Source organism: Ailuropoda melanoleuca, chromosome 9 (assembly GCF_002007445.2).
Source record: "Ailuropoda melanoleuca isolate Jingjing chromosome 9, ASM200744v2, whole genome shotgun sequence".
NCBI classification, from domain to species: domain Eukaryota; kingdom Metazoa; phylum Chordata; class Mammalia; order Carnivora; family Ursidae; genus Ailuropoda; species Ailuropoda melanoleuca.
Genome location: NC_048226.1, coordinates 65,971,341 through 65,994,876, shown reverse-complemented (window position 1 = coordinate 65,994,876; position 23,536 = coordinate 65,971,341). Strand labels below are relative to the sequence as shown.

Here is a 23,536-nt window from a genome sequence, read left to right as displayed (position 1 = left end):
CGACTCTGCCACCGACCCTCAGGGCCAGCTTGGAGGTGCCAGTTTCCTTCCTGAGCTTGTTTCCCACAGAAGAAATGGAAGACCTCAAAGCTTCCTTCTGTTCCTATAATGGGAATACACTGATGGTGAAGGGGGTCTTTTCCCCTCACTCCCTGCTATGGACTGAATGGTGTCCTCCTCCCCCTACCAAGTTCCTACTTTGAAGCCCTATCCCCCAGTGTGGTGGTATTTGGAGGTGGGATCTTTGGGAGGTAATTAGGTTTAGATGAGGTGGGGACCCCATGATGGGATTAGGGTCCTTAGAGCTTGTTCTCGCCCCCCCTCCCAACTACCGCCGTGTGAAGACACAGCAAGAAGGCAACAATCTGCAAGCCAAGAAGAGGGTCCTCATCAGAACATGACCATGCCCGCACCTTGATTTTGGACTTCCGGCCTCCCAAACTGCAAGAAAATAAACTGCTGTTGTTTAAGCCACCCAACCCCCGGTGTTTTGCTATGGCGGCCTGAGCAGATTACAACATTCCATTTGATTTGCCTGGCTCAGGGCTGCTTCTGCCTTTCAAAGTCAAGCTGGGGGGCATCAGGCCCCAACAGGCCTCCATGGCCTGTGGTGGCTGGACTAGGATTCCCAGTGCTCTGTGGCTTGCGGCCCAGATTCCTGTCAGCACCCTGCCCTTGCCAGGGTCTGACAGCAGCCTTTGGGGCTCATGAGTCTGACCTTTCCCAGGGTGGCCCATCTCTAGGGTCCTTCCAACTGAAGCAGGCCCAGCCCTGGGAGGTAGGTCTCCAGGCAACAAGGCAAAGTGCTACCTCAGTCTTCTCCTCAATGCAGGGCAGCTCACGGTGGGAGGAAAACCACAACAAGAGTACCTTCAGGTTTCAAGGCAGTTTACAAGTTCCCAAAACACTTCAACTTTTGTCCCTCCCTGTGCCACTTGGCAACCTGACAGAGAGGCAGAAATCATCATTCCAAGTTGACAGTTGAGCAATCAGATCCAGAAAGGATCAATTCTCTTGCCCAGGGTGGAAGCAAGAAGATGTAAACCCAGCCTCTGGGCTCTTAGGTCAGTATTCTTTTGATTCTGCCACATTATTTCTCAGATCTGTGCAAAGAGTACCACAGGGTGAGAGGGCAGAAGAGCTGCTCCCAGTGAGCTGGCAGCAGGAAGTTCTCCATGGGGAATGTCATCCACAGGCTGGGTTTCCACCAGCAAGGCTGGGAAAGGAAGGCTGTGCTAAGTGGAGAAAGGACAGGCTGGAAGTATAGTGGCTGCTCAGAGAATAATGGGACTTACCCTCTTGAGGAACTGGAGGGATCAGGGAAGACCTGAGGTGGGGCTCAAGAGGTGGAGGAAGGGGCTCTCTGACATTGCCAAATTGAGAAACGCTACTGGAACTTTATTTTGGGAGACAGTGGAGAGCCACTGAAGGCTGCTGAGCAGGGAGTGGAGTCTGTGCCAGGTGCCGCAGGAGAAAAAGACAGGTGGTCTCTGACCATTCACCCTCTCACTCAGCGAACTTTGTTGAGCATCTCCTGTGGGCCAGGCCTGGGAACTCTGACTCCAAACAAGTCCCAGTCTCAACCCCCAGGAGCTGGCAGGCCAATGGGCAGTGTGCTCTGTGCACATCCAGCCTGTGGAATCTTCCTGATGCTGGGACACCCTTGCAAAAGGTCTACCTCAGGGAAATCACCAGGAGATAGAGAGGGGAGGAGGCCTCTCAGCTACAGCTTGTAGAAGAGACTACCCCATTCCTCTCCCCACCTTAGCCCCCAGTCTGTGCATCAACCCCCCAACACAAGGAAGGCTCCTAGGAAGAACTTACAATCACAGTTTGGGGGCCAAGGACAGGAAGAAGGGAGGATGGGCTTTACCCTGGAGGCCAGAAAGCCCTGAGTGCCTGCAGATAGACATATGGGGGTAAAAATGCCCACTTAGTTCCAGGGCCCTGGGAACATGGGTCTGCTCTCTATGCTTCAGAGAACCTTCTGGAAAATGGGTGAAGTGTTCTTTGGGCCATCTGCTATCAAGGCTCTAAGAGGAGGCTGCCTTTCTGAAGGGTGAAGGACACCCTTATAGACTGAGCCAGGCCTGGCTGGCCCCCAGCAGGCTCCCCCCTCCCCAGCCCAGCAGGCTTTTCTAAAAAGTTGAAGTCATGTCATCATGCTCTTTGTCATCTGGCATAGAGCTGGGAAACATAGCCCCCAGTTAATGACAGCCACACTAAAAACAAAGTCCATTATTACAGGACAGGGCAGCCAGGCTGAATCATCCCAGGGCAGACAGACAGCCTTCAATTAGGGGAACAGTTCAATGCCTATGTATTGTTGGTGGGTAAAACTCATTTCTTAGGTACCACCATTCCCAGAGGATAATTCTGACCTATCTGATCATCTCAGAAGCTTTCATAGAGTCAAAACCATATATAAATATATACACATCAAAATTCACTTCTGATTGCACTGCACTTTAAATGGGAAAATGTGCAACATGTGAAAGTGTTAGTGGCATCACTTGTGTGGACCTGGGTGAGGAGGGAGGGGTATGTGACTGTAAGGGACAGTGTTTGCTGGGAAAGGTCATGAGAGTTTCTTGGAAGTCCTCCAGCCAGCTAATAGTTAGCTCCTGAAGATCACAGTAAGGTTGGGGGGTGCGGACAAAGGAAGGGCATGAATAATCCAAGATGATGGAAAATTAAAGCAAACCAATAAAAAACCATGCATCTGGCTCTGGCATGCAGTCACGTGTAGATGCAATCCCGCGCGCCCACCCTCCTTCTGCGCCCAATGCCCACACCCTCCCGGCGCTGGCGGCAGTAGCCGTCCGGAAGGCAGCTGGCAGGCAGGCAGCCACAAGCCAGCTGTACAGGCATAACCCATTCGCTGAGACTCCAGAATCTGTCGCAAAGGAGGGAAACATTTTCTCACCGTCTGCAGAGAGGGGCGCACCTCAGCGCACCTGCCCATGCGAATGGACAAATGTAAAACGTGGATAACTTCCTTATCCATTCATCTGTTGAAGGGCATCTAGGCTCCTTCCACAGTTTGGCTTTTGTGGACATTGCTGCTATGAACATTGGGGTGCATGTGCCCCTTCTTTTTACTACATCTATATTTTTGGGGTAGATACCTAGTAGTGCAATTGCTGGGTCTTAGGATAGCTCTATTTTTAACGTCTTGAGCAACCTCCAAACTGTTTTCCAGAGTGGCTGTACCAGCCTGCATTCCCACCAGCAGTGGAGAGGGATCCCCTTTCTCCACAACAAATGTTGTGTGTGAGGACCAACATTTGTTGTTTCTTGCTTTGTTAATTTTTGCCACCATTTACATCAACATGGATGGAACTGGAGGGGACTATGCTAAGTGAAGTAAGACAAGCAGAGAAAGACGATTATATGGTTTCACACATATGTGGAACATAAGCAATAGCACGGAGGACCATAGGCGAAGGGAGGGAAATCCGAAGGGGGAGAAATCAGAGAGGGAGACAAACCATGAGAGACTATGGACCCCAGGAAACAGACTGGGGGTTTCAGAGGGGAGGAGGGTGGGAGGGGGTAACAGGGTGATGGGTACTGAGGAGGGCACGTGTTGTGATGAACACTGGGTGTTATACACAACTAATGAGTCATTGAACACTACATCAAAAACTAATGATGCCCTACACAGTGGCTGACTTGAACAAAAAAAAAAAAAAAAAAAAAAGAACACCCTTTAAAAAAAAAAAAAGTGGATAACTTAGGTTATGTTGTATAGGTAGTCAGGGAAGCTAGCCCTATAACCAGAAAGACCACCAGGATGGGGAAGGAAAAGTATAGTCCTTTCCCTCCATTTCTGATGCCTTCTGTCAAAATGACTATTTTTTTTTAAGTCTTAACCATAGTCCAGTGGGATTGCAGGGCAGAAGACACAACATTCTTGAGTGAGGAGAGAGGGAGGTCTGGGGGCCTTTTTTTTTTTCTCCCTAAATTAATGGAACGGAGTTGGGGCCAGCTGCAAGGATATATGTACTCAGCACACATCACTGCCCACCTCTCCTTCCGCTGCCAGATTATGAAGCCAGGGCAGGGAAGGTTTCTCAGGAGCCTCCCCGTCTCCCGGGATGGACTTTGGAGTCCCATAGACCAAGCTTGAACCCACCCCGTTGACAGGGCTGACCCCGGGCTCCTTACTTAGTCTGAGCTGCCGCTCCCCCGCGAGCAGGGGATTCCACCGTATGACCACAGCCTGAGGTGGCATGTGCTCGGCCCAGTGCCGGCCACGAAGTCAGCGCTCTGCAAGGGGTCTGCATGATGCGTATTGTGCACTGCAGGCCGGCTACCACTTTGGGCCAGATTAGGGGTACAGAAGAGAAAGCAAGAAGTAGGGCTCTGTCCAGCTTCAGCATGACCCAACGCATGCTCTAGAAATAGGAACAAGCCGTCTTGGGGAGCAGGTGAAGGAAGCTCTGGGGCGGGGGGAGCAGCGCCAGGGCTCAAATCGCCGCAGGAGGCCTTTAAGGCCCACTCGCGCTGGCCCTGCCTGGCTGCATAGTCCACCCACGGAGGGCCCGTGCCAAGCCCCGCTTGTCACTGGCCCCAGAACACTCACTGGCACACGTCTTCCCGTCACTGCGGAGCATGTGTCCCTCAGGACACTGACAAGCAAAGGATCGGTCCGTGTTGACACAGGAGTATTCACAGCCATGGTTGCTCAGCAAGCAATAATCCGCCCCTGCAGAGCCAGACGGCCAGGTGAGTCGGCGGTAAGCCTCAGTCTTATTTATCTCCCCCCCCGCACCCCCAAAGTCATGCAGTCTGCTCCCCTACTCCTCAGAGGCATGAAGTCCCCAAAGGACATCCCCCACCATCTCCCAGAGCACAGAAAAGGGCAGAGGAAAGAGAGGGCCGTGAACCACGCTCCCCTGCAGCGGCCCTATTTTTCACCCCTGTTGCAAAGCTTTTCCATAGAAGAGAAGCATAGAGGGGACTCACTGGAGCAGGTCTTGAGGTCCTCATTGATGAGAAAGCCTTCCGAGCACTGGCAGACGTAGGACTCCTCCGTGTTCAGACACAGCTGCTCACAGCCGTGGTCTTGCTCCGCGCAGTGATCCACTCCTGCGTTTGTCACACACGAAAACACAAAATAACCTGACCACACTCACCAGCAATGGGGCATTAAGAAAACCCTCTTCCTGTGTGTGTGTGTTGGCGGGCGGGGGTGGGGGGACCCATGGGAGCCATTAGTTCACTGGCATCACAAAGAGCACTGCTGGGAGGTTTCCTTCTACCTGGTGCAACTGGCCTCTGGAAAATCAGCCCCGTTTGTTTGCTTTTCCCATTTCTGCATTTTGAGGAGTAAAGCGTCTACCCCTCCTGTGTTGGTGTTAGTGACGGCAGCACTTTGTGCCAGGGCCTTGGCACCTAATCTGCAGTCCTCAGGGCTACGGGCAGGTGTGAGCCCCATCTCAGAGAGGAAAGCGAGGCTCAGAGACGCCCAGCTGCTTGCCCAAAGCCACACAGCTTAAGAATGAGGGTTGTGGCATCAAACCAGCCGGGCTCCAATCCCACCTGCACCACTTCCGAGCCAGGAGATGCTGGGCAGTCCCTTGGCCTCTGGGCCATGGTTTCCCAACCTGAGAAACGGGGATGATGACGGTTGCTTTCTTGGAGGAATGTGGTGAGATGGAGAGGAGTTGATACGTGTAAGGCCCTCAGAACTCTAGCTGGCACACGGTAATCGCGGAGTGGATGCTTACTAAGTGTTGCTGGGAAAGAATTAATTGCATAGTTTCATTTTTCTCTGAAAATGACACAGAAAAACTGTTTTCATCCCCCCTCCCTGGGACACCCAGATTCAGAAAACAAACCAAAGCCACAGCCTGCCTGTGTGGCCGATCCTGGCACCCAAGCGCTGCACAGCTGCTCCCGCCGGGCAGCGAGCACCGAAGGACAGCGAACACACAGCTGTGGTGAGCGGCTCCCACAGACAGCCCTGCAGGCTGCCTCCCAGGTTTCCTTGATGGAGAAAACGCACACCCAGGGACTGGAGAGACATTGAAGGCCTTGTGCCGGGCCATCAAGTAGGCCTCTTTGACTCCCCAGAAGCGCCTGGGGCTGGTGCCTTCTGGAACATTCCACCGTTGGATGCGCCTACTGCAGGCGCTTGCAGGATCTCAGGAGCCAGAAGCCCATATTCACATCTTGGTTCCACCATCAACCAGTCATGCAACACCAGGAAAGTGACTCAATCTTTTTGTGCCACGGTTTCCCTGTCTTTAAATGGGGATTAGACTGCAGATGCCTCTTAAGGCTACTGTGAGGATAAAGTGAGCGAGTGCCTGGAAAGGGCTCACCACAGCCTCACAGAGTGTGCTCCTCATAAGGACTTGCTCTCATTATGGCCTGGGGCTCCCTGAGTGCTTCAGGGGAACAGGATACCATGGCCTTCTTTGGGAAATCCTGGGAAGAAATGGCTTGGTTTATACTTTCTTGAAGCTAAGTGGAATTTCTTACTTGATCCCAGAGAGACAGTATGGCCCAATCTCCTCTGGTTCCCCTTCTGAGCCCTTCTAGGCTCCCCCAAGGCATGCTGGGAAGGAGGAACAGGCCATGGCCCCTGGGGCTCTAGGTGGGCTCAACCAGGTCATGCCCAGCCTGTCCTGGGACACGGGCCAGGGCTGTCAGCCGGCAGACCCCACACTCCTGGAAGAAGGCAGAACGTACCCAGATCCATCTTGACCAGGGCGTCTCCTGCTGCCCACCAGCTTCTCTTCAGGACTCAGAGACTCCCAGAGGCAAGTGCCTACCAGCACTAACTTTCTGGTTCCAAAGTTCTTTGGCCTCCGAGATCAGTCCTTAGAAAGCCTAATGGAGGCACTTTGTTCCCTCTACAGACTGAAGGGGCACAAGTTTTCCTGAGGATTGCTTTGTACCTAATACTTCATCTGTGAACCTTCCCCTGCTGGCAGTTTGAGGTCCCAGCATTCAACAGCTGCACTGTTCTCATTCATAATCTATCTCTGTCCCCAAAGCTGGAGCAGACGTAAGGCCTGCCGGGTGGAAAGCCACACAAAGGGCCCCTTCTGTGCTGGGCCATATCACGGAGCCCCTCTCCCAGCAGAGCGGGGTCACAGGCATCCACGGCGGTGCTCATGTGCCCCCACCCCCGCTGGCCTGGGCCAGTGGAGACTGTGCCTCATAAAACACGATGGAACCGGCCAGCTGGCAAAGCCTGCGAGTTTCCGCACATTTACATCACCAAACGGAGATTTGTTGTGCCTCTTGCACAGGAAAATTAAGAAAGTCTTCACAAAAAGTCCCATATTTCCCAGCTCCGCCCTCAGACCAGCTCTGTGGTAACCCACGTACTTTCTGAGGTCTGTCCCTTTTGGCCTCTTGTCCCAGCCTACAGCCGCACTGGTCACTCTCCCAGGCTCCGTGGTCATAATGAATGATTATCTTTCATTGTGTTTTCCTTGTGCCAGACCCAGGCTAAGAGACTGAAATGGTCCTGCTTATTCCCCTTAAAAACTCAAGCCCATCAATACTGCTATTACTGTCACTTTTTTAAACAGATGGGAAAATCAAGGCTTGGCAAAGTTAAATACCTTGCCCGAGACCACATGTCTAGCAGGTGGTCGTGCTTGGATTTTAGATTCCGGCAGGTCTGACTTAATCGGCACTCTCGACAGCAAAGAATATTAGCTAATATTTATTGAGTGCTTATTAATATTTAACAGCACTTTTCTTTTAATTTAAATTCAATTAATTAACATACGGTGCATTATTGGTTTCAGAGATACAGTTCAGTGACTCATCAGTGTTCTAGGATGCCCAGCGCTCATTATATCACATGCCCTCCTTACTCACCACCCAGTTACCCCAGAGATTTGTCTCCCTCTCTGATTTCCTCGTTTTATTTTCTCCCCCTTCCCCTATGATCCTGTTTTGTTTCTTAAATTCCACATATGAGTGAGATCACACAATATGTCTCTCTCTGGCTGACTTACTTCACTTGCATAAAACCCTCTAGTTCCATCCACATTGTTATAAATGGTAAGATGTCATTTTTTTGATGGCTGAGTAGTATTCCATCATATATATATATATACATATATATATATATACACACACATATATATATATACACACACCACTTCTTCCTTATCCATTCATCTGTTGATGGACATCTGGGCTCTTTCCATAGTTTGGCTATTGTGGACATTTAGCAACACTTTTCTAAGTGCTTTATATGTATTGATTCTTTTAATCTTCACAACCCAATCACAACCCAATCTTCACAACCCATGGGTAGCATGAATAGACCCATTTTATAGATGATGAAACTGAGGCAAGGAAGGGTAAGCCTGTTGGACCATCAGGCCCTTAGGAGACCCAGCAGCTTCAGAAGTGAGCCCCGTGGCCTGCGTGTGAACTGCGCCCTCCCGTCCGAACCCCCCGCCCCCCTCCCCCGGCACACTCACGGCTGCAAGTCTTGCCGTTGGAGTCCAGGGTGTAGCCCCGGCGGCAGCGGCAGTAGTAGCCTTCCTCTGTGTTGATGCATTCGTGCTCACAGCCCGGTTTGTTCAACGCACAGTAGTTGATCCCTGAGGGGAGAAAGGGCAGACATTCCTGAAGGTTCTGGGCTTCTCCCAGAGGTCAGCCCCTCCTGGCAGATACTCAGTAAATAAGGTGATCTATAGGGCTGAGAAGACAGCTCCTGCTCTCTGGGAGCTGGTCTGAAGGAGAACCTGGGATCAGAAGTCTGGATTCTTCCACCTTGGGCCCTTTCCCCTTTTGATGGCCAAAAGCTGGTGAAATGGGTTGAGGATCACAATTCCTAGCCCATCCCTTCCCAAGAAAGATGGTAATGCTGGGAAAATCCAGTTAGTCTTTTCTTCCAGCGAATCTGATCACTAGGGCTCAAAGCACGTAGGGAACCACTGTCTGCAGTGATGTCTGACAATGACATCGGACAGCACAAGGCAGAGCCAACATAAGCTGATTGTGCAAAATTTCCAGCTATCTAGGGAAGGCAGCATGTGGCAGTTGCATTAAGAAGGGTTCAAATGCTCAATCTCGCTCTGGTGAGATCACGGCAGCCTCCATATCAAGAAAGTGGAGAAGACACATCTGGTGCTGCCCCAGGTTGTGGCAGTTGGGTCTCAAACAGACATTTGCCCCCATCCAAGCTGGGTTTCTGCCAGTAGGCGAGAGCAGCAGCATCACCGGGAGCCAATTAGCATTTCATTTCCCAGCAGAAAATGTTAAAATCACAAGACCCCATGAAGAGCAGGTTATAGGGGAGACGGAGAACAGGGAAAGGAAGTAAAATGACCTTGTGGCGGGCCTTCCCGAGACTGGTGTCGGAGAAATTGTCACCTAGGTGGCTGAGCTGGATCTGTCTGAATGCATTGTTCTTTCTTCTGGGGATGTGGCAGACTCTGCTGGTTGCCTTGCCAACAACCACTACCCTGACTTCTTGGGACTGAACCCTGACCCCCAAGGCATGAATCATGACTGATCTAAGCCAGCCTGGCAACCATCCCTTCAAGGGGCTATGACGCGCCCTCCCAGGTGACTGGCGTGTGGAACCTTCCACGTGCACAGAGTTTGAGCAGAAGTGGCTGCAGACTGAGCACGCAGAGAGCACTCTCACCACACGCAGGGAATGGCCTAAGAGGAGACAGGCCACCACAAGTGTCATTGACCCTTTGGCCACTGCCTGTAATGCAGGAGGGAAGGCAGGATATTGTGAGTTGTGCACGGTTTCACTTCATCAGCCGGGAACTCGCCAACAACCTCACCTGGGTGGAACAGAACCGAATGCCGGGAAACAAGCAAGGAGCTTCAATGAAGAAGAAGGGGGCTCAACAAAACATTGGTCACATACAAACAGACCAAAAAAAAAAAAAAAAAAAACAACAAGCAAAGAGACACAGAGTACAAAGGGCCCTATAGTCTGGGGCCACATAGCAGAGAGTTTGCGGGAATCATTTCATTACATGCTCAGAAAAAGGTGAAATTGTTTTCAGTAAATGTTGTTCTAAAAAGCCAGCATTCCGCCACTATGGAAAACAGTATAGAGTTTCCTCAAAAAATTAGAGAATTACCGTATGATCCAGCAATTTCACTGCTGGGTATTTTTACCCAAAAGAATCAAAAGCAGGGACTTGAACTCAGCCTTGAAAAGGAAGGAAATTCTGACATATGCTACATCGTGGATGATGCCTGAAGGCTTTATGTGAGGTGAAAGAAGTCAGACACAAAAGGACTAACATTATATGATTCCACTTATAGGAGGTAACTCAAACAGGCAAATTCAGAGGCACGGAAAATCGAATAGTGGTTGCCAGGAGCTGGGAGGCGGAGATCGGAATGGGGAGCCATTGTTTACTGGGGATAGTCTGGGGAGATGAAAAAGTTCTAGAGTTTGAGGGTGATGATAGTTGCACAATAATGCAAATGTTCTTAATGCCACTGGCGGGCACACTGAAAAACGGTTAGAATGGTCATTTTTATGTTATGTATATTTTAGCACAATTTTTTAAAAGCCAGCAATCTCTCTCGTTTTTTTTTTTCAAGGATTTACTTATTTGAGAAAGAGACAGAGACAGAGACAGAGAGAGCATGCCTGTGCATAAGTGGGGGGAGGAGTCGAGGGAGAGGAAGAGAATCTCATGCAGACTCCCTGCTGAGCCCTGAGATGAGCCCCAGATCGTGCCCTGAGCGGAAACAATGAGGCAGACACTCAACCAGCTAAGCCACCCAGGTGCCCTGCCAGCATTATCTTTAAGAAAGATTTACATACGAAATAATTAAACGGAAAATCATTTAGATTCTTAGAGATGTTGTCACTCAGCTATTTGGCAAACAGCAATGCAACACAGACTCTTCTCCAAATGGTTCTTGATCCCAAAGGTTTAACTGCAGATCTTGGCCTTCTTCACATGCTTGAGTTCCATTTCTTCACATGTGTATTACTTCATCAGTATTTATCGAGTACCTACGATGTGCCCCATACCTGGTTCGGTCTCCTCGCTAACTGTAAGTGCTACACACGGGCTAGGTCTGCAGGTGGCTTTACCTGGTGAAGCCCAGAGTGTCCAGCGAGCCCCGCGTGAGGTCAGTGGGCAGAACTGTCAGACAACAAATTTTAAACAGAGCTTGTAAGTGCCAACTCACAAGAGAGCTGGAGACTTCGCTGGAAACATGAAAGAGGCAGACCCCAGCCAGTGGATTGTATCTCCCACGGAGTGGTACAGATTGCACGTTTCAGAAAAACTGGACAGGCTACCAGATGTTAAAGCAGGATGTCGTGTTCCTATGGTTTAGCAAATCCAGATCCAGAGAAGGAGAGCAGCCTGTTCAAGGTCGTAGGGCCAGTATGAGTGACACTGCTAAGACCAGCCCTCACATCTCGCAGCTCAGTCCAACCTGTGGACGCCATCCCAGCTCTTCAAGTATGATGTTTCCAGTGAAGAGGAGCACCAGCCACGGTGCCCGCGTGAGCAATCCTGGAGCCCAGCACACGGGTCACACCCACATGGGAGTCCACCCTCAGGCCCCAGCTCAGCAGCCAGACCAGCCCCGGTTTCTGTGCTTTGCACCACCGCCTTAATAATTTATGCTTTAAAATGATGACAGTACTTCCCAGAAAAAGAAATTGTGCTCAGATGAGGAGGAAGAACAAATCCCGGCCAAGAGAGTTTTCTTCAGTAGAATTCTGCCTTGAACTTTGTTTTCCACCTTAACTGGATGACATCAAATTCCTTTGAAAAATAGATTTCTTATTAGATTTGAAAATCGCCCACATCTATCCACCATCTATTGAAGGTAAACGGCTGTACCCTGAGCTTGAGGTCTGTAATGCTCTCGAGATCTTCAACAAACTCCAGATTTAAATCTAATTTCTTGTTTCCCTCTTCCACGTAATGCTCCAGAGAGACAGGGAGCGCTCACTTCCGTGAACGGCTGTCTGCCATAATGGACAGAGTGCAAACATTAAGTCAGGGGCGGCTCTGAGAGGCTGACCTCAGGAGCCCAGTACTGGGTTTGCACAGACAATGGAAAATGTAACGATGAGGCAGGAGGCTGGGAGAAGGGCTAGTGAGGCCATGGTGTTTTTAGAAACAAATTCCATTTCTCTTGGATGAAAAAGTAGGACACCTGGCTAAAGAGGAAATGGAGCTATAATCGCTAAACATGTATGAATAAGCATTAGGGACTCTGGACTGGGCCACAGCCTGCAAACAGGCCTATCTGTGGGCTCATTTGAGGTGGTCATACTACTCCCAATGGTCACCTCTTCTCCACTCACCTTTCTGTTCTTGACCTCCCTCCTCCCCTGATAACAATGCATGTGTCCACTTCCTTAGACCCTTCTCTTACTCCAAGTCCCTCTCCAGGCAGGTTGTGGGGGAGTGCCAGAGACTGAAGGAATCCTAGATGATTGGTAAGAGATGAAGAGTTTCAGGGCTGCTTGGGTGGTGTGGTCAGCTAAGCTGCTGACTCTTGGTTTCGGCTCAGGTCATGATCTCAGGGTCGTGAGCCCCACATCAGGTTCCATGTTCAGTGCAAAGTTTGCTTGAGGTTCTCTCCCACTCTCCCTCTCCCACTTGTGCTCACTCGTTCTCTCTCTCTCTCTCAAATAAACAAACAAACAAACAAACAAGCAAGAGATGAAGAGCTTCAAGCAAATTCCCCTGCACTGATGGCCATATGCCTAACTTGTTCCCTTTTCCCTCCGTTAGTAACACACATGAAGCTTGCAACCACAATGGGTGTCTGAGTTGAACCAGTCTACAAATGAGTCCACCTGTGACTGATTTTCCCTGGGTATAGTTAGCCACCAACACACTTATCCCTAGAAAAAGGTGTAAACAGTGGAGAGGAGCGGCCAGGCCAGAGAAGTTGGCCCTTTACCATAGTGAACGTCTGTGTGGTCTAATGGAAAATATTCCACCTAATTGTTTTCACATTCTGAATGCTCTCAGTGAAAATTCTTATTTAATGCTTGAATGTTTCCAGGGTTTGCATCTAGGCAAGGCAGTAGGAATTATCTTCTGTAAGAGAGGCTCAGTTTCAAAACATGGCCTCTTCAACCAACTACCACCGAACAAGGTCTAACGCTTATTGGAGTGAGTGGGTAAGTCCTGGGAGCAGAATGTGGCTTGTCTGGATTCAGTTCTATAGTCCCCAGTGCTTTTTCAAAAGAAATACACGGTCGAGCTTTTGCAAATTCAGTCTTGCCTGCGATGCAGAGCCCTGCTGTACATATCACCAGGAAGAGGCGATAACATACACCCCTAAAAGGGGGCTCCAGAAAGTTCTATAGGGGCGCCTGGGTGGCACAGCGGTTAAGCGTCTGCCCTCGGCTCAGGGCGTGATCCCGGCGTTATGGGATCGAGCCCCACATCAGGCTCCTCCGCTATGAGCCTGCTTCTTCCTCTCCCACTCTCCCTGCTTGTGTTCCCTCTCTCGCTGGCTGTCTCTATCTCTGTCAAATAAATAAATTTAAAAAAAAAAAAGAAAGTTCTATAAACGAGACTGCCAGGAGAACATGAAGAATTCAATGGGTGTAAACGTCGACTGACTAAGGAAATACTTTTTTTAAAAGTTCACAATCTGCATGCCTTAAAAAGGCCATCTTTCTGACGAGATTGAGTAATTCAAATAATAGTTGCAACTTCTCCAGGATGATAAATCTCAGAGAGATCCATTTACTCATTCCTTCAATCATTCACTCAGTAAGTCTTTTGTCGCACCTCCATGTGCCAAGCCCTTGGGCTGTTGAGGATTCAAGAGTGAGAAAGAGAGAAGACTCTCTGTCCTTGTGGACCTTGCATTCTAGTGGTTTCTCAGGGACAGTCTGGTTTAAGGAGATCCCATTTGGGGTTCATGCTCTAGATCCCCCTTGATGTGCCAGCTGACAGGCAGTTGAGTCACTCAGCACATCATTCACTTCATCCTCCTGATACCATGTGCCTCTGGAATGCTGCAGGGACGCCCCAGAGTCATAGTTTCTTTCTTCCTTCATGTCAAAGAGGAGAGAGCAGCAATTCCCCCCGCCTAGCAGCCATCGGGTATCTCACCTGGTATAACTGGAAGAAACTAACTCCTTTTACCTCCTGTCTCTGGGCCCAGACTGTTCTTTCTCAAAGTCCCAAATACATGTTGTGGGGTTAAAGAGAAGGGAGGGTGTGCCCTCATTTCCCATAGGCTGGAGTTTCGGCTTGGGTTTCAACTTTGCTCAATGAATCCCGTGGGCAGACCCAGTCTATTCAGTGTCTAAAAATTATCACAGAATCAGGAGTGACAAAAGGTAAAATCAAGGGCAGAAGAGTGTTAATGAACACAAATGCTAAGTACAAGTATACCTGCTTAAGATTTGCAAGGAAAAGGAAAATTAGTGGGGCATTTATGGGAACAAGCCCTCCTGCACCCAGGGTGACTTACTTCTGCAGGTTTTCTTATCTGAATTCAGGGTAAAACCTTTTAGGCAGCGGCAGGAATAGGAGTCATCCGTGTTAACACACTCGTGCTGGCATCCGTGATGAGACGAGGCACAGTAGTCTATCTCTGGAGAGAAAGAAAAATCATAATAATGATGAACGAAACAATACATCTAACAGGAAAACCAAGGGATTTTCAGTCTTCATTTTCCCTAACCAGATAAATTCCTGTAACCTCAAACACTCCCGCTATGAAGGGATCTCTCAATGAAGCTATTTCCATGTTTAGAGATATGGCCCCCCAGTGAGAACTTTCTCGACATGTTACAAAATGTTTATGCAGCAAACGAATTTGTGAAGATGCTTTCCTTGCCCTGGTTCATGTAAGAGCCATTAAAATACATGAGTGTGATGGAGCATTGTTTGTTGTGTCACAGGCTGGGAAGAGAGAGCTCAGTTCAATGCTTTGTGGAATTTATGTAGCTGGCACAATGAAATCTTCCCAAAGTCTAACTCCAAACCACTTAAAGCCCTCAGACACTGAGCCAAACAATAGGACACAAAGTCAGTTCCTGGGAAAAGGGAGGCGCGAACAGCATAAATATTCTGAGCGCAAAGTCCTGTTCTCAGTACTTCACTGGACTCACCCTCACTTACATTTTCTCAAGGCTTCACAGTCAGAGACTGTGATCTCTAGGTACACATGAATTTATTTATTTTATTTTTTTTAATGATTTTTTATTATATTATGTTAGTCACCATGCAGTACATCCCCGGTTTCCGATGTAAAGTTCGATTCTAGGTACACATGAATTTAAACCAAAATATCAAGGAAGAAAAGGTTACGTGGAATTTTTTATGATGGGGTTTTACTTGTATAAGCATCTTTAGATATGGAAAGTGGCTTCTATCAAAGGGTGTCTGATCAAAGTTTTTGCTATCATGGGAACTGGACACACTGCTTAAAATTGCTTGAAATAGTTGGCCCACTGATGGGGTCATAAAAGAAATATTTTTGTTGTAATGAGGATTTTTATTTTATTAAGGAACATGTGAGCTATAGACATCATTTTCATAATGAAGAATTTGGAATAAATGAGCTTTCCCAGCCTGTACCATAAGAAACAAAATGAGTAAGAGAAAGGCACACAATATCCTTAAAAGGAAAAACATTGAGTGGATGCCAATTCTTCCCAATTTAAAGTCATGGAAATGTTCAACGTACACAAAAATGGACAGAAGAGTATAATAAACTCATATACCTATCATTTAGCTTCAAGAGAATCAATCTGTGTTTCTCCCATATTAGGATTCCATGTTACTTTGAAACAAACCCCAGATGTTATATCATTTTGTCCACAGATATACCATAATGTATCCTTAAAAGATTGCAACTCTTTTGTTTTTTTAAGATGTCATTTTTAAGTAATCTCTACACCCAGTGTGGAGCTCAAACTCATGGCCCTGAGATCGAGAGTCACGTGCTCTGCCGACTAAGCCAGCCAGGCGCTCCAAAAGACTGGAAGTCTTTAAAAAATATCACAATCACATATAAGGTATTTTTTAGAGCTTTTTATTTGGAAACAATTTCTTTTTTTTTTTTTTAAGATTTTATTTATTTATTTGACAGAGAGAGAGAGACAGCCAACGAGAGAGGGAACACAAGCAGGGGGAGTGGGAGAGGAAGAAGCAGGCTCCCAGCAGATTAGGGAGCCTGATGCGGGGCTCGATCCCAGAACCCTGGGATCACACCCTGAGCCGAAGGCGGACGCTTAACGACTGAGTCACCCAGGCGCCCCTGGAAACAATTTTGAATTTACAAAAAGTTGCAAACATAAAAATACAAGTATAGAGGTACAAGAAACACCTGTTTCTTGTATACTCTCTACCCAGATTCACCTATTGTGAACATTTTACCCAATTTGCTTTATCATTTCTTCACATATCTGAGCTATTTGAGGTAAGTTACATACATCATGGTCTTTTTCCCTTAAATACAGTGCGTGCTTCCTAAGAGGAGGGATATTCTCTTAGATAACCACAGTATAGTTATAAAATTTATAAATTTACATTGATACAATACTTGAACCTACCATCCATATTCTAGTCTTATCCGTTGATCTAATAATGTTCTTCATAGTGTTTTTACCTTTCCAGTATAGGATCCAGCATAGGGTCAGAGATTATATTTAGTTTTCATTTATGCTTAGCTTCCTTTAATCTAGAACCACGTTATCTAATGTGGCCATTTAAATCAAAATGGGTTAAAATAAAATTAAATTGGGGCGCCTGGGTGGCTCAGTAGGTTGAGCACCTGACTCGTGATTTTGGGGTCATGAGATCGAGCCTCTTTTCGAGCTCTGTGTCTGCTTGTCCCTCTCCCTCCCCTTCTGCTCCTCCCCTCCCCACAAGCATGTGTGCATGCTCTCTCTCTCAAATAAATAAATACATCTTTAAAAAAAATTGAATTAAAAATCCAGTTCCTCAGTCGCACCAGGCACATCTCAAGTACTCGACAGGCACAGTAGCTTCTGACTACCTCACCGTATGGTGCAGATAGAGAACATTTGCTTCATCACAGGTGCTGATTCAGTAGTGACAGTCTAGAACATTTCTACAGCCTCCTTGGGTTTTATGACATTCACATTTTTGAGTAATACAGTCTCCCCTACTTGTTTTGAGTTTTATTGTGGTACAATGGACAAAAAGCGCATATCTAAGATGGACAACTTGATGAATTTTCACAAACGTAGGCTTCAATGAAACCATCACCACAATCAGGATAATGAACTTATGCATTCCTCTCAAAAGTTTTCATGTGCCTTTAATTCATTCTTCTCCAAATTCTCTGGCCCCATAGAATCATTAATCTTTCAAAAATTTCAGTCTGGGGGCGCCTGGGTAGCGCAGTCGTTAAGCGTCTGCCTTCGGCTCAGGGCGTGATCCTGGCCGTTCCCAGATCGAGTCCCACATCGGGCTCCTCGGCTGGGAGCCTGCTTCTTCCTCTCCCTCTCCCCTGCTGTGTTCCCTCTCTTGCTGGCTGTCTCTCTGTCACATAAATAAATAAAGTCTTTAAAAAAAATTTCATTCTGTGTTTTCTAGAATTTTATTAAAATGGAGTCATATAGAACGTATTCTTTTGGGTCTGGGTTCCTTCTTTTCTTTTCTTTCTTTCTTTCTTTCTTTCCTTTCTTTCTTTCTTTCTAGAGTTTATTCATTTATTTGACAGAAAGAGAGAGACAGAGACAGAGCATGAATGGGGGGAAGGGCCGGGGGAGAGAGGGAGGGGCAAGCAGACTCCCTGCTAAGCAGGGAGCCCGATGCAGGGCTTGATCCCAGGACCCTGAGATCATGATCTGAGCCAAAGGCAGATGCTTAACTGACTGAGCCTCCCAGGCACCCTGGGTCTCGATTCTTTCACTCATTATAATTATTTTGAAATTCATCCATGTTCATGTGTATATCAATAGCCTGGTGGGTTGTTGTTTTTTTTTTTTATAGTATTTCATTACATGGATATACCACAATTTATTTATCCATTTACCTGGTGTTAAGATTTGAGTTGTTTCTAGTTTTGGGCTATCACAAAAAAAGTAGCCAAGAACATTCATGTATAGGTCTTTATGTAGACATAAGCTTTTATTTTTCTTGAGTCAACATCTAGGAGTAGAATTGCTGGGTCATACGGCCAACATGTGCTTAATTTCTTAAACATTCTCAACAGCAGTTTATGAGAGTTCCAATTGCTCCACATCCTTACCAACACTTGGCCATTTTAGCCATTCTTTTAGGGTGTGGTAATTATCTCATTGTGGTTTTATTTTTCATTTCTGTAATTACTAACACTGTTGAATATATTTTCATATGCTTATTTGCCATCTCTATATCCTCTTTAGCGAAGTCTCTGCTCAAATCTTTTGTCCATTTGTATTGGGTTGTTTGTCTCATCATTAAGTTTCAAGAGTTTTTTATATATTCTAAATATAAACCTTTTGTTGGATATAATTTTTGCAAGTATTTCTTTTTCAGGCCATGGCTTGTCTTTTCATTTTTATAATGGTATCTTTTGAAGAACAAGAGCTTTAGGTTTTTTTTTGTTTTTTTTTGTTTTTTTAATTTTATTTTATTATATTGTGTTAATCACCATACAGTACATCCCCAGATTCCGGATGTAAAGTTTGATGCTTCATTAGTTGCGTATAACACCCAGTGCACCATGCAATACGTGCCCTCCCTACTACCCATCACCAGGCTATCCCCTTCCCCCACCCCCTCCCCTCTGAAGTCCTCAGTTTGCCTCTCACAGTCCATAGTCTCTCATGTTTCATTCCCCCCTCTGATTACCCCCCTTTTCTTTATCCCTTTCTTCCCCTACCGATCCTCCTAGTTCTTATGTTCCATAGATGAGAGAAATCATATGATAATTGTCTTTCTCTGCTTGACTTATTTCACTTAGCATTATCTCCTCCAGTGCCGTCCATGTTGCAGCAAATGTTGAGAATTCGTTCTTTCTGATAGCTGAGTAATATTCCATTGTATATATGGACCACAGCTTCTTAATCCAGTCATCTGTTGAAGGGCATCTCGGCTCCTTCCATGATTTGGCTATTGTGGACAATGCAGCTATGAACATTGGGGTGCATATGGCCCTTCTCTTTACTACGTCTGTATCTTTGGGGTAAACACCCAGTAGTGCAATGGCTGGGTCATAGGGTAGTTCAATTTTTAACTTTTTAAGGGACCTCCACACTGTTTTCCAGAGTGGCTGTACCAACTTGCATTCCCACCAACAATGTAGGAGGGATCCCCTTTCTCCACATCCTCTCCAACAATTGTTGTTTCTTGCCTTGTCTATCTTTGCCATTCTAACTGGCGTAAGGTGGTATCTCAGTGTGGTTTTGATTTGAATTTCCCTGATGGCTAATGATTTTGAACATTTTTTCATGTGTCTGTTAGCCATTTGTATGTCTTCATTGGAAAAGTGTCTGTTCATATCTTCTGCCCATTTTATGATTTGTTTATTTGTTTCTCGTGTATTGAGTTTGAGAAGTTCTTTGTAGATCTTGGATACCAGTCCTTTATCTGTGGTGTCCTTTGCAAATATATTCTCCCATTCCGTGGGCTGTCTCTTAGTTTTTTTGACTGTTTCCTTGGCTGTGCAGAAGCTCTTTATCCTGATAAAGTCCCATAAGTTCATTTTATCTTTTATTTCTCTTGCCTTTGGAGATGTGTCGTGAAAAAGGTTGCTCTGGCCGATGTCATAGAAGTTGTTGCCTATGTTCTCCTCTAGAATTTTGATGGATTCCTGTCTCACATTGAGGTCTTTCATCCATTTGGAGTTTATTTTTGTGTATGGTGTGAGAGAGTGGTCAAGTTTCATTCTTTTGCATGTAGCTGTCCAATTTTCCCAGCACCATTTATTGAAGAGACTGTCTTTTTTCCACCGGATGTTTTTTCCTGCTTTATCAAAGATTAGTTGCCCAAAGAGCCGAGGGTCCATTTCTGGGTTCTCTATTCTGTTCCATTGGTCGATGTGTCTGTTTTTGTGCCAGTACCATGCTGTCTTTGTGATCACAGCTTTGTAGTACAGCTCGAAATCCGGCATTGTGATGCCCCCAGCTTTGTTTTTCCTTTTCAACAGTTCCTTGGAGATTCGGGGCCTTTTCTGGTTCCATACAAATTTAAGGACTATTTGTTCCAGTTCTTTGAAAAATGTCCTCGGTATTTTGATCGGGATAGCATTGAAAGTGTAGATTGCTCTGGGTAGTATGGACATTTTAACTATGTTAATTCTTCCAATCCATGAGCATGGAATATTTTTCCATCTTTTTATGTCTTCCTCAATATCTTTCAAAAGTGATCTATAGTTTCTAGCATATAGGTCCTTTACGTCTCTGGTTAAGTTAATTCCAAGGTAACGCATGGTTTTTGGTGTTATTGTAAATGGGATGGATTCCCTAATTTCTCTTTCTTCAGTCTCGTTATTCGTGTATAGAAATGCAACTGATTTCTGGGCATTGATTTTGTATCCTGCCACCTTACTGAATTGTTCTATAACTTCTAATAGTTTGGGAGTGGATTCCTTTGGGTTTTCCATATAGAGTATCATGTCATCTGCAAAGAGAGACAGTTTGACTTCTTCTTTGCCGATTTGGATACCTTTGATCCCTTTTTGTCTTCTGATTGCTGTTGCAAGGACTTCTAGTACTATGTTGAATAATAGTGGCGAGAGTGGGCATCCTTGTCGTGTTCCTGATCTTAAGGGAAAGGCTTCCAGCTTTTCCCCATTGAGAATAATGCTTGCAGTAGGCTTTTCATAGATGGCTTTTATGAGATTGAGAAATGTACCCTCTATTCCTACACTCTGAAGGGTTTTAATCAGGAAAGGATGCTGTATTTTGTCAAATGCTTTTTCTGCATCAATTGAGAGGATCATATGGTTCTTGAGTCTTTTCTTGTTGATATGATGTATCACATTGATTGATTTGCGAGTGTTGAACCATGCTTGCATCCCAGGTATGAATCCCACTTGGTCATGATGGATAATCCTTTTAATGTACTGTTGGATTCTATTAGCAAGGATCTTGTTGAGGATTTTGGCATCCATATTCATTAGAGAAATCGGTCTGTAATTCTCCTTTTTGAGGGGGTCTTTGCCTGGTTTGGGGATCAAGGTAATATTAGCCTCATAGAATGAGTTTGGTAGCTTTCCTTCTGTTTCTATTTTTTGAAATAGCTTTAGGAGAATAGGTATTATTTCTTCTTTGAATGTTTGGTAGAATTCCCCAGGAAAACCGTCTGGGCCTGGAGTTTTATTATTTGGAAGGTTGTTTATCACTGACTCAATTTCTTCATAGTTAATTGGCCTATTTAAGAAATCTATTTCTTCCTGTTTCAGTCTTGGTAGTTTATAGGTTTCCAGGAAGGCCTCCATCTCTTCCAGATTGTTTAGTTTTTTGGCATATAGCTGTTGATAAAAGTTTCTAATAATCCTTGCAATTTCAATGGTGCTGGTCGTGACCTCTCCCTTTTCAGTCATAATTTTAATAATCTCAGTCCTTTCTCTTTGTTTTTGGACAAGTTTTGCCAGTGGTCTATCAATTTTATGGATTCTCTCAAAGAACCAGCTTCTAGTCCTGTTGATCTGCTCTACTGTGGTTCTGGTCTCTAATTCATTGATTTCTGCTCTAATCTTGGTCAACTCCTTCCTTGTCAGTGGGTTAGGCCTGTCCCTCTGTTGCTGTTCCAGTTTCTTGAGGTGAGAATATAGAAACTGCATTTTAGATTTTTCTATTCTTTTGAGTGAGGCTTGGATGGCTATGTATTTCCCCCTTAGGACTGCCTTTGCAGTATCCCATAGGTTTTGGACCGTTGTGTATTCATTCTCGTTGGTCTCCATAAATTGTTTAATTTGTTTTTTGATTTCCTGGTTTATCGAGTCATTCTTGAGCAGGATGGTTCTTAGCCTCCAAGTGTTTGAGTTTCTTCCAGGTTTTTCCTTGTGGTTGAGTTCCAATTTCAGAGCGTTGTGGTCTGAGAATATGCAGGGGATAATTTCAATCTTTTGGTATTGGCTGAGACCTGTTTTGTGTCCCAGAGCATGATCTATTCTTGAGAATGTTCCATGGGCATTTGAATAGAATGAGTATTCTTTGGTTCTGGGGTGTAGTGTTCTATATATATCTATGAGGTCCAACTCGTCGAGTATGGCATTCAAAGCCTTTGATTCTTTGCTTAGTTTTTGCCAGGGTGTTCTGTCTATTTCTGATAGTGGGGTGTTGAGGTCCCCTACTATTACTGTGTTCTTATCTATATGTCTCTTTATTTTGGTTAAGAGTTGGCTTGTGTATCTTGCTGCTCCCCTGTTGGGGGCATATATATTAATAATTGTCATATCCACTTGTTGAATACTTCCTTTAAGAATAATATAGTGCCCTTCTGTATCTCTCTCTATGGCCTCTAGTTTAAAATCCAGTCTATCTGATATGAGAATTGCTACTCCAGCTTTCTTTTGAGGTCCATTTGCGTGGAAGATGGTACTCCATCCCCTTACTCTAAGTCTGAATGCATCTTTGGGTTCAAAATGAGTCTCTTGTAGACAGCAAATGGATGGGTCATGTCTTTTTATCCAATCTGCAACCCTGTGGCGTTTTATGGGAGAGTTTAAGCCATTTAGATTGATAGAGATTATTGACAGATATGATTTTAATGATGCCATTTCTCTTTAAAGTCTTTGTATCGGTTGTGACTTGCTGCTCTGTATCACTCTTGGGGCCTTTTTACCTTTATAGAGCCCCCCTTAATATCTCCTGTAGGGCTGGTTTCGTGGTTACGAAATTGGTTAATGATTGGCGATTTTGGAACGTCTTTATTTCTCCATCAATTCTGAATGACAGCTTTGCTGGATAAAGGATCCTTGGCTGCATGTTTTTCTCTGAAAGAGCTTTAAAAATGCCCCCCCAAGCCTTTCTCTCATTCCAGGTCTCTGTAGACAGGTCTGACGTAATCCTGATACCTTTGCCTTGGTACGTGAGAAATTTCTTTGCCCTGGCCGCTTTCAATACTGTATCCTTGGATCTAATATTTGCGAATTGCACTATGACATGCCGTGGCGTAGGTTTGTCCTGGTTGAGCTTGGATGGGGTCCTCTCTGCCTCTTGGACACGAATGCTTGTTTCCCTTGCTAGATTAGGGAAGTTTTCAGCTACAATTTGTTCAAATATCTCTTCTAGACCTCTGTTTTTCTCCACCCCTTCAGGGATGCCGATGATTCTGACATTGGATCGTTTCATAGAGTCAGTAATCTCCCGTAATCTACATTCGTGGGCGTGGATTTTTTTAAGACCAGCTTCTATTTTCGTTTTTTCTTCTACTAACCCATCCTCCAATTCGCTAACGCGTTCCTCTGCCTCGGTGACCCTGGCCGTCAGAGCCTCTAGTTTTGACTGCATTTGGCTCATAGAATTTTTAATTTCTGTCAGATTCGCTCTCATTTCTGCCCTTAGGGATTCTATATTCTCAGCAACGCTTTCTCTGATGCTTTTTTCAAGTTTACTCATCATCTTGACCATTGTTGCTCTGAATTCCATTTCTGATAATTGGGA

The 23,536-nt window shown here is 45.8% G+C and overlaps 1 protein-coding gene across 3 annotated transcripts in view; it reads right to left on the bottom strand.

Annotated features, from left to right (window-relative positions):
* MATN2 (matrilin 2) overlaps positions 1–23,536 on the bottom strand; it is a 139,443-nt gene that overhangs the window by 23,710 nt on the left and 92,197 nt on the right. For all 3 annotated transcript variants that reach the window (XM_034668358.1, XM_034668357.1, XM_034668359.1), the window contains 4 exons: positions 14,437–14,559; positions 8,463–8,585; positions 4,972–5,094; positions 4,589–4,711 (listed from right to left, as the gene is read on the bottom strand). In XM_034668358.1, the coding sequence (XP_034524249.1) occupies positions 4,589–4,711; positions 4,972–5,094; positions 8,463–8,585; positions 14,437–14,559 (492 nt within the window). The remainder of the gene's footprint in view (positions 1–4,588; positions 4,712–4,971; positions 5,095–8,462; positions 8,586–14,436; positions 14,560–23,536) is intronic.